General features: G+C 41.8%; 1 protein-coding gene across 2 annotated transcripts in view; it reads left to right on the top strand.

Moving 5' to 3' along the window:
- The window catches only part of lrsam1 (leucine rich repeat and sterile alpha motif containing 1), a 34,543-nt gene that overhangs the window by 14,696 nt on the left and 9,623 nt on the right, over positions 1–10,224 (top strand). For both annotated transcript variants that reach the window (XM_034896221.1, XM_034896222.1), the window contains exons 12-20: positions 814–936; positions 4,618–4,757; positions 4,921–4,965; positions 6,238–6,308; positions 6,453–6,552; positions 6,944–7,031; positions 7,574–7,648; positions 8,948–9,028; positions 9,505–9,600. In XM_034896221.1, coding sequence (XP_034752112.1) covers positions 814–936; positions 4,618–4,757; positions 4,921–4,965; positions 6,238–6,308; positions 6,453–6,552; positions 6,944–7,031; positions 7,574–7,648; positions 8,948–9,028; positions 9,505–9,600 — 819 coding nt within the window. The remainder of the gene's footprint in view (positions 1–813; positions 937–4,617; positions 4,758–4,920; positions 4,966–6,237; positions 6,309–6,452; positions 6,553–6,943; positions 7,032–7,573; positions 7,649–8,947; positions 9,029–9,504; positions 9,601–10,224) is intronic.

Raw genomic sequence — 10,224 nt, 5'->3', positions numbered from 1 at the left:
TGTTGCCCTTCTATCAGCTCGAACCAGTCTGGCCATTCTCCTCTGACCTCTGGCATCAACAAGGCATTTCCACCCACAAAACTGCCGCTCACTTGATGCTTTTTCTTTTTCGGACCATTCTCTGTAAACCCTAGAGATGGTTGTGCGTGAAAATCCCAGTAGATTAGCAGTTTCTGAAATACTCAGACCAGCCCTTCTGGCACCAACAATCATGCCACGTTCAAAGTCACTTAAATCACCTTTCTTCCCCATACTGATGCTTGGTTTGAACTGCAGGAGATTCTCTTGACCATGTCTACATGCCTAAATGCACTGAGTTGCCGCCATGTGATTGGCTGCTTAGAAATTAAGTGTTAACGAGCAGTTGGACAGGTGTACCTAATAAAGTGGCCGGTGAGTGTATATGTGTGTGTGTGTGTGCGCATATATGTATGTGTATATATATTTATATCTATATATGTGTGTGTGTGTGTGTGTGTGTATATATATATGTGTATATATATATGTGTATATATATATATATATGTGTGTATATATATATATGTATATATATATATATATATATATATGGATATGTATTAATCTTATTACACTGGCATTGATCAATATCAATACCAATCAATAATATCAATATCTGGATCGATCTGCCCACCACTAGTTTTTAGCCTGCCCATTCCCAACCTTGCCTTTTAAATAAAACAGTTTTTTTGTCTTTTTGGCAACTGCATTGCAGGCTCATAGCACAGCTTGAAAGTTGACAGTGTAGACATACAGTACAGTTGAAAGACACACCGACTATCCCTATGTCCTCAGGAGCAGAAGCAGCAGTCGAAGCTGGCCTTCGAGCGGCACCTGGAGGAGAAGAAAAAAGAGCACACCCAGCTTGTACTCATGAACTCCTCCCACAAGGAAAACATCCTCAACTCAGTCCGACAGGTACACAACGTGCTCAGTCACACTAGCATTCAATAGATATTATTATTATTAACATGATCAGATATGAATTTAATTGGTTATTTTAATGGATTCTGTCTTTGTATATAAATATAAATATGTATTCTAATAAGGGCTGCTTGTTTATGGAAAAAATCATAATCACCATTGTTTTGGTCAATATTGAGATCACAAATATTTAACACAATTACTGATTGGCTTTTGGAAGCTGCAAATTCTTGAATTTCTTTTTTTCGGGGCTTTTGCCTTTATTTGACAGCGACAGTGGATAGAGAGGAAACGAGGGAGGGAGAGAGGTGATAACACGCAACAAAGGGTCCGCGGGTCGGATTTGAACCCCGGGCCGCTGCAAAGGACTCAGCCTACATGGGGCACACACTCTACTGGGTTAGCTAGCTGCAATTATTGAATCAAACTGAAAACAGTAAAGAAGTTAAACAAATCAACAGTGAAAACACCTTAAACTGTGACATTTCACTTAATACTTTTACTGACAGTCTAGCGAGGTCAGTGACTAGAGTCTGTTCGCTGTGTTCCGTGCCGTCGTCAGTCGGAGGAGCCGTCGGCATCCATTTTGGCCGATTTGACTTATTGAATCAGTGCACGAGAAAACCGGAGCTGACTATGGCAGTGTCTTCTTATTACTAGCATCATATCTTCTTCTGTTCAGCAAGTAATGACAGTAATGATCCTTCTTGACTACTGTGACTACTACTGAAAACAATGACTAACTAGAGCGTGCTCTGTGGTTACTAGGTCTAGAGAGATGTTCTGTTATTTCCGTTTTTCACTTTTTAGGCGGAAATCCCGATTAGCATTGCTGGTGTCGAAGGCACTTTGGTGTGTTCTGAGGGAGCTGACTGATCAGTAGGACCGCCTTTTCTGCCAACGGTTGGCCCGTCGGGTTGGTGTGTCAGAGCCTTAAGGAGAAGCTCAGTGCTTAGTGTGTGTAGGCTACATGAGAGAGTATGTATCAGTGAATGCGCTCAGAGCAGACAGCTGTTGGTTATCAGAGCTGAGAATTAATCAACAGTTTGGTAGTGGCAGTAAATGTACAGCGTAGGTTTCCGTTTCTCTGAATAAATCCTCCAGAAAGAAAGTTCCTTTGTCTCACTTCTCAACATCACAAAAAAGCCAAAAAATCCGCAGCAGTAGGGGAGTGCTGCAGTCAGATGAAAAAACTCCAACACAGAGAGTGGAGACGAGAGGACAGGGCGGCCCGTCTACAAACCAATCATAAATATCAGGAGACACAGCTCACATATGTCACAACGGCAGGATGTAGTTTTGTTATGTATAGATCTTTTTTGAAGAATTTTTGGGGGGAATTTTTGGCCTTTATTTTGGAAAACTGAAGACATGAAAGGGGAGAGAGGGGGGAATGACACGCAGCAAAGTGCCGCAGGTCGAATTCGAACTCGGGCCCACTGTGTCAAGGAGTAAACCTCTATATGCTGGCGCCTGCTCTACTGGCTGAGCCATACGGTCGCCCATGTGTAGATCTTTAGTGTGCTTGCTTAACTGCAATGTGAAACCAAAACTGCAGAAACATGAACCCTGGTCCGGACTTTGGTTTGGACTTTCAGGTGTGAAGGCCCCCGTAGATCGGTCTATATTTTTCTAAATCTACATATAAAAGCGCTCATATAAAGTCCAAGGTTAAAGTCGGGCCTTGAAGTTGTTGTGAAGGTGTTCATTTCGTTGAAAAGTTGAGACGTATTCTTCTTTTTGAGAATTGCAACCTGCCAAGCTGCGGTAGCCAACCATGTAACCGGAGATCCGACTTGTCAGCGTGTTCTGAGACGGCGTAAGAGTCCTGTACGGTAAACCGTGAAAACAACTGCCATGTCCCTGGCACAAGGCAGTTTGAAAACAATATGATGGTTAAAAAAATAAAACACAAGCACAGCGCTGTCTGGAGTTTGTGCAACAGCTTTTTTTTTGCCCTTTCTCCGTGAAATGAAGCTGCCTTCAAGTGCGGTCACAATTGTAAAGATCTATAAAGGATCTGACGGACAACAACAGTTGTGAAATGTAAAATCTGTTTGTGGTTCATTTTGGAGTTAAATAACAAAACAGGACGTCACACAGATGGTCCGTTTAAGTGACACTCCCACCGCGCACAATCGTTTGATCACTTTTTTCTAGTGTGAATGGCCCTTAGCTAGGGCTGGGCAATAATTCAACATGAGAATTTATCGTCTTTCAATGGAATCCTAGCGTGATGAAATCACATATCGTGCTATACAATTACGTTTGATTGATAATAATAACGGCACGTACTGTACAAACTCATTTCCTCAGAAATTGTTTGATGAAATATCATTTGAAGAACTGCGGATTTGTTTTACCCAGTCTTGTATGAATTACCTGAAAGCAACACTTGAGTAAAAGTATCTTACCAGAAAATGAAAGTTAAGTCTCCTTTGAGAATACTACTTTGGGAAAAGTCTCAACCCTTGTGTTTTCTGCCCATTGACCATGCAACTTTAGTTTTTCTGAGGTGCCACCCAACTATGCGTTTTGCTACCCTTGGCATCGCACCTCTAACTTTCTGGTTTGGAATTATTTATCATTTATTTTACTATTAATTATTATTTTCAAATAATTCCTACTGTGACTTGGTTGACCTTAAAGCACAGCTAATAAGATAACAGCATGTTGTTACCTAGCACCGGGGAATAGCTTCTTTGGCACCCTTGATGTTGACTACTGCGCTTTGCAAATCACGTATCATCTATTCATTTTTTTGTGATGAGATTGTTTTTATTTTCTGTTATATTCAAAAATGAAGCAAACAAGCAATGACAAACAGCACACTGAGACATGGATTGCGTTCCAGAGCCAAAAAACACACAGAGGAAAGCTTGGAGGGAGGAAGACAAAACAACACATGCAGAAACAGACACACAAACAAACACATACACACACACAAGACAAAAGGACCAATCACATGCGTAGGTTTAGGTCTAGGATGTAGCACAAGGCATCCAGCCTTTACCTCAAAGAGCCAGCAAAGTGTCCAGGGTCTTTTCCGGCACTCCGTGGATGCGCGCTGTCGACAGTTCCATGTACACGACATCCAACAAGGAAAGGGTAGAAGGTAATCATCCTCTTAGCAGCTGTAAGTCCATCAAACACAGCACGTTTTTGAGCTTTAGAGAGCTGGAAGACTGACAGGTCATTAAGAATCAAAACATTCACAGTAACGGGTACAGTAACATTAATCAAGGTGGCAATACTGTTCCAGAACTGACCAACAGGGGAGCACTCCCAGAAGTAGTAGATGTATTTGATTAGGACAAATAGCAGCTTTCATCCAATTGTTTTCCACTCACCAGACTGAACCTATTTATAGAGCACTTTCCAAGTAAGTTAGTTTATCAACATTTTTGTAAATGTGGCAGTGTTAGCCAGTCGGCTAATTTCCAGCTGTAGTCCTAGTTACCCAGCATGCATGTTTTTGTGGAGGGAGGAAACAGGAGCACCTGGAGTAAACCCACGCAAAAATGGGGAGAAGATGCAAACTCCACACAGAAAGGCCTACAAAGACCTGGAGTCAAACCCTTCTTCAGAAGTGCCAACCACTGAGCCAGCGTGCTGCCTCATGTGAAGATATGTGTATTATTATTCTCGTGTATAATATAATAGTCTGATTCTTAGGACCAGGAGCGTCTGGAGCTGGAGGTCAGCCAGCAGCAGAGGGCTCAGGAGGTCGAGAGGCTGCTGGTGCTGGAGAAAGTCAGACAAGCTGAAGACAGCATCAGCAGTCGCATCTGCAACATGTTGATGGACAAAAACAGGTAGGACCTGCAGGAACTGGCTCGCTAGTGAATGGTTTTGTTCTGAAGAGTTGGCGTATGGCTCTGTGTCGCTTAATAAATGCTTCATTTACACACACTGTCCAAATTTGAGTCACTGCTAACTGTGTAATATATGTCTGAATATTTGTTTTGATCTCTGCAGGCAGAAAAAAAGTGCAGAGTTTCTTCAAGCCATGGAGGAAGATCGGTGAGTGGGCAGACCACTGATCAATAATGTACAGCAAAAAGATATGAGGCACTCCAACACATAGCAGCTCTCATCCAATTGTTTTCCACTCACCAGACTGAGCCTATTTATAGAGCACTTTCCAAGTAAGTAAGTGCACAAAGTGCTTTTGGGGGGGGGGGGGAAATAAAAACAGGAAAGGACACAGGATGCTTTAAAACCTGATTGGATCCTTTCACGATACATGGGCGCCGATTTTAGTCCAGATTTGGGTTATCGGTATCATCTGGCGGGACAAAGTCTCATAGTGGTTTTGGCAAGGTATACACCCCTAGTACCAGAATTTATCTTAGGGGTGAGTAACTTCATGAGCTGGAAAAAGTGATTTTGCTACCACCCCTGCACTGCTATTGGGATTTTTCTATCACTAGGGGTGTGTACCTTGCCAAAAAACAATGATAGCATTTGTCCCCCCGATGATACCGATCACCTCCCGGCTCATGGACTATTTGATTTCTATTGCAATTTTAATTTTTGGAGGATTCTAGAAGTATTGAGATTTAATAGTATTGAGTATTGTGGTTTTCCTTTCCTTCTTTAACAAAAAAACAAAAGTTGAATAATACCCTTCTACAGACAATAAATCATGAAACATTTCTAAAAAACAAATAATTTTCTGAAAAAAGAATGCGCATCACATGTCAGTCTGTCAGTCAGTCTGACATTACATTCTTTATTACATGCTTTCAGTCTATTTTGCTGGAAGCTGATATTATATAGTTGCTGTCGGCGGTACCGTATAAACTAATTTGGAAAAAAAAAAAATCATAAAGGAGGGCGCCTGGGTAGTCACCTGGTAGAGCACGCGTCCATATATAGAGGTACACTTCTCTCAGTGGCCGGTTGGTTTTTCTAATCCGTTTATTCTAAGTCCTCTGACGTTATGTAAAAACACAGGGCGGCTGGGTAGCTCACCTGGTGGAGCATGCCCATGTGTGTAGGTCTACTCCTCTTACACAGCGGCCGCAGGTTTGACTCTGGCCTGCTGCCCTTTGTTGCATGTCATTCCCCCTCTCTGGCCCATTTCATGTCTTCCGCTGTCCTATAAAATAATCTTAAAAAATCGTACGTGCGTTGTTTTTCCACCCCACCCCTAAATAAAACATGCTTAATGTGTTTAGACAGAAATGGACTTTAACTGAGTTTTTATTAAAATTTGGACATTTTTACCTTGCCAAGAGGGTCAATGTAAAAAGTAAGCAGAGCATTACTATAAAAAGTGTTCTCCTTTAGGATCCGTATGGAGCACCTGACTGCCATCACACAGGATGAAGCCAATTCACTTAGGAAGAGGGAGGTGGCAGGTAAGCAGCTTGGCTGATGTACTTGTATTTGATCATCAAAGAATGGATTACAGCTGTAGAATTGCGTTCTGTCCATTTCATTCAGCACTTTCATATCATAGGGCACCGTTTTTACTCATCTCTTCCCTCTCTGTGTGTTCTTAGTTGCCATGCAGAAACTGCTGTCAGACAGTTGTGCTATGAGCCTCCTCCAGGAGGCCAGTGACTTTCGCAGACAGAGCCTGGTGTCTGAGGCCTGCAGAAGGTTAAACACACACACACACACACACACACACACACACACACACACCAGATCTGACCATAGGTTGTAACATTGCAAATTTGTGAAGACTTCTCAAATCAAAGCTGTGAAAAACAGGTTTGGTTTGTGTTCATTTCAACTACATTGCACTGCACTCACACAGCTTGCGGCGGCCGTCATTCGGTGAATCGCAAGGGTTCCCATTCATTTTGAATGCATTTAGGCTGCGACAGTAGGGGCCACAGGGGGGAGCTGGAAAAAACGCAGCAAAAAGTTGACACAAATGCAATTATTGGAGTAACACAACCCAACGCCATTGCGGCGGCCAATCACATTACTGGCGATCAGACCTGGCAACTAAGTGTGTGATTTCTCTCTCCTTGTCTTATAACAGTATGGAGAATTTGGACCGGAAGTTTGATAAGATGCTGTCCCTCCAAGTTTTGGACAAATCTAAAGCCATCGCCCAAATCTTACAGGAGGTATGTGTTGCGTAGGTCTTCTGTAGTCACCTACGGTGGCCGACAGTTGCAACATGAATAGACAAAACACAAGCTTATTAGGAAAACATCTTCATTTATTTGACAACACATGCGCTGCACTTAGCAAACACACTGCCCACACAACCAAATACACGAACACACTGCAAATACACAAATGATGCAAAAAGAAAAGCACACAGACCCCGAAAAACGCTGTATCCAGTTTGCACAACGGAAGGAGAGAGTGAATTTGTTTTCCTTTTTTTTTAAATTTGTTTTTTAATAAGTTAAGTAAGGTTTGTGTGCTTTTCATTTAGCAGTGTTTCTATATTTGCAGCGGGTTTGTGTATTTGTTTGTGTGTATATTCAGTTTGTTTCTGTATTTGCTTGTGTTGCGTTGCAGTTTGCTCCTGTCGGCCACCGTAGTCACCAGTGTCACAAGAGCCTGGTGGAGACATTTAACTCTACTTTAGTTTTAATGAAAATCACACCTTTTTAAGCAACCACGTGGCCTTTTAAAGCCCTCTGATGTATCTCTGCAGGAGGAGATGCAGAAAACAGCGTTCCAGGCCCTACAGCTGCAGAAAGATGCTGTACACGGCTACATCCGTAACCAGGTTTGTGTGACAGGTGGAGATGAGTGGGGTTCGATTCAAACCTGTCACCAGTCTTTGTTTTTTTATGACTCTGCAGGCCTGGTTCTAGACTTCTTTAAATGGGGGTGAGATGTTGGTTGGGCGCCAACGACTAGATTTTATAGTAACTTTTGGAATCATGTTCATAACCATCATTTATATAGAATTATACCTAATATTTGAGTTAAAAAAGCAGAAATTATGAATTATGTTGACTAATAGTTAAAATTAGAGTAAGGAAAGTGATCAATTGCATTTGCAAAGAGCGTTGATTAGAATCCAATTTATTTTTTGTGGTAATTTGGTTAAAAAGAAACCCATACTTCAGATATAGACACTTTTTAAAGAGGTCCAATTTGACCCAAGGACAACAGGAGGGTTAATAAAAAAAAAAACATTATTTTATACTCTTTTATTGTGCCCCTAAAATTCTTTATGCACTCATACATTTTTTAATATAGGAGCAAAGATGCTCCTTGAGGAACAAAGTCATTATTGAGCCCTGCCCCTCTATAGGACTATTGTATTCATGCCTGATTATATCTAATTATTAGCTATTCTTACAGTACATGGAAACTAGTATATTAGGTTAGCCTCTTGCTTCACTCATGGGGAAATCTGGGAAACACAAATTTGAGATATTATGGCGCATGGGGCTTTTCATCTAAAGATGGACGCTGGGCATTATTGTCATTTCTTTTTCCTGTTTTGTTCATTTTCCATTTTCTCTTATGTCACCCGCAGCCGCCCCATGGCTAACTCACTTTTACTTACTCGTTGATAGGGCTGCACGATGTGAGGAAAATATGTGTCTGAAACAAAGTTGATAACGATACTACTTGCAATAAATAAACCGATGTTTAAGTGTCCTCAGTTCTGCATTTCTGCTGCTTTCAGTCTTCTGCTGAAAATACAAATCATTAAATCATTGCCAACACTTTTATTGAACAAATTCGAAACTGAGTTGAAGATAAAAGGCAAAAAAAGGACAATGACAGATTTAAACCTGCGTTGTTTTTTTTAACTGATAATTTCTTTCAACTAATCCTAAAGAAAAATCCCTGCGTGTCTTCTACGATTTGCGTCAGTTGATCTTGCGCTGGTGATAAAATAACTAGATATTGTGCAGCCCTGCTCGTTGAGCGAGTCTTTTCGTTACCAGGCAGGTACCCAGGAAACCCTGTTACATCATTTCCATCGAGGTTTTCATCCTGACTTTGCTTTCAGCAGCATTTCCTTCGCTCCCTGTTAGCTTTATGTTTGCCTCTCCACTGTCTCCAGATCAATCTCATAGAGGGGGAATTAATGCAGCTGACTAGATTGGAGATTAAAAGACGCAATCTGGATGCTGAGAACCTGCAGGTGGGTGTCACTGCCTCCTTTCATTCATGCCTTGCCAAATTTTTTTTTTCTTCCTTATATCTGTTGATTACTATATTATTTCTTTAGAGTACTTTCATGTCATTGCTCCATGGCAACAAGTTATTCCTGTACACACTGAGGTTTAAGAAAATGAAGAATGTTAAATACAAAACAATGAATTCGGTCGAGTGATAATTATTATTATATTAATCTTATCAGAGCCGGGCTATAGTTTTATGATCAGCCTTTAACAGTATTTATAAGTGTGAGTGTGAGGAGTGTGTACTCTATCTCACGTGTGTGTGTGTGTGTGTGTGTGTGTGTGTGTGTGTGTGTGTGTGTGTGTGTGTGTGTGTGTGTGTGTGTGTGTGTGTGTGTGTGTGTGTGTGTGTGTGTGTGTGTGTGTGTGTGTGTGTGTGTGTGTGTGTGTGTGTGTGTGTGTGTGTGTGTGTGTGTGTGTGTGTGTGTGTGTGTAGGAGGTGCTGGTGGAGCAGCGCACAGCTCTCAGTAACTTGTTGCAGCAGCTGCTGAAGCAGAGAGACCAGCGAGAGCAGGAGCTCCGGCAGGTTCTGGTGAGGAAACATCTAGATTGATCGGGCCTCAGTGGTCACTGCTGGGAGGTTCTTTTCTTTTTTTCAATGTCTAGTCTCGCATTGCCAGTCCTTCCTTCACAGTGCTGCAGAGGAAGGTCTGGCTAGTCCACAAAGCATTCCAAGATAATAGAAAAACGTTCTCTGGTTTATTGGCATTTCTTTAAACCAATCACAATTGTCTTGGGGTTGTTGTGCCGGAGGGCGCAACAGTGCGCTGCAAAATAGCCTCTGGAAAGAACTTGTTTTGGTGGAACATGTGTACATTCAGAAGTACACTCACCGACCACTTTATTAGGTACAACTGTCCAACTGCTCGTTAACACTTAATTTCTAAGCAGCCAATCACATGGTGGCAACTCAGTGCATTTAGGCATGTAGACATGGTCAAGAGAATCTCCTGCAGTTCAAACCGAGCATCAGTATGGGGAAGAAAGGTGATTTGAGTGACTTTGAACGTGGCATGATTGTTGGTGCCAGAAGGGCTGGTCTGAGTATTTCAGAAACTGCTAATCCACGGAGATTTTTACACACAACCATCTCTAGGGTTTACAGAGAATGGTCCGAAAAAGAAAAAACATCCAGTGAGCGGCAGTTCTGTGGGCG

Source organism: Etheostoma cragini, chromosome 16, assembly GCF_013103735.1.
Source record: "Etheostoma cragini isolate CJK2018 chromosome 16, CSU_Ecrag_1.0, whole genome shotgun sequence".
NCBI lineage: Eukaryota > Metazoa > Chordata > Actinopteri > Perciformes > Percidae > Etheostoma > Etheostoma cragini.
The sequence above is the reverse complement of the archived record's forward strand: the minus strand, read 5'-3'. Positions and strand labels throughout refer to the sequence as shown.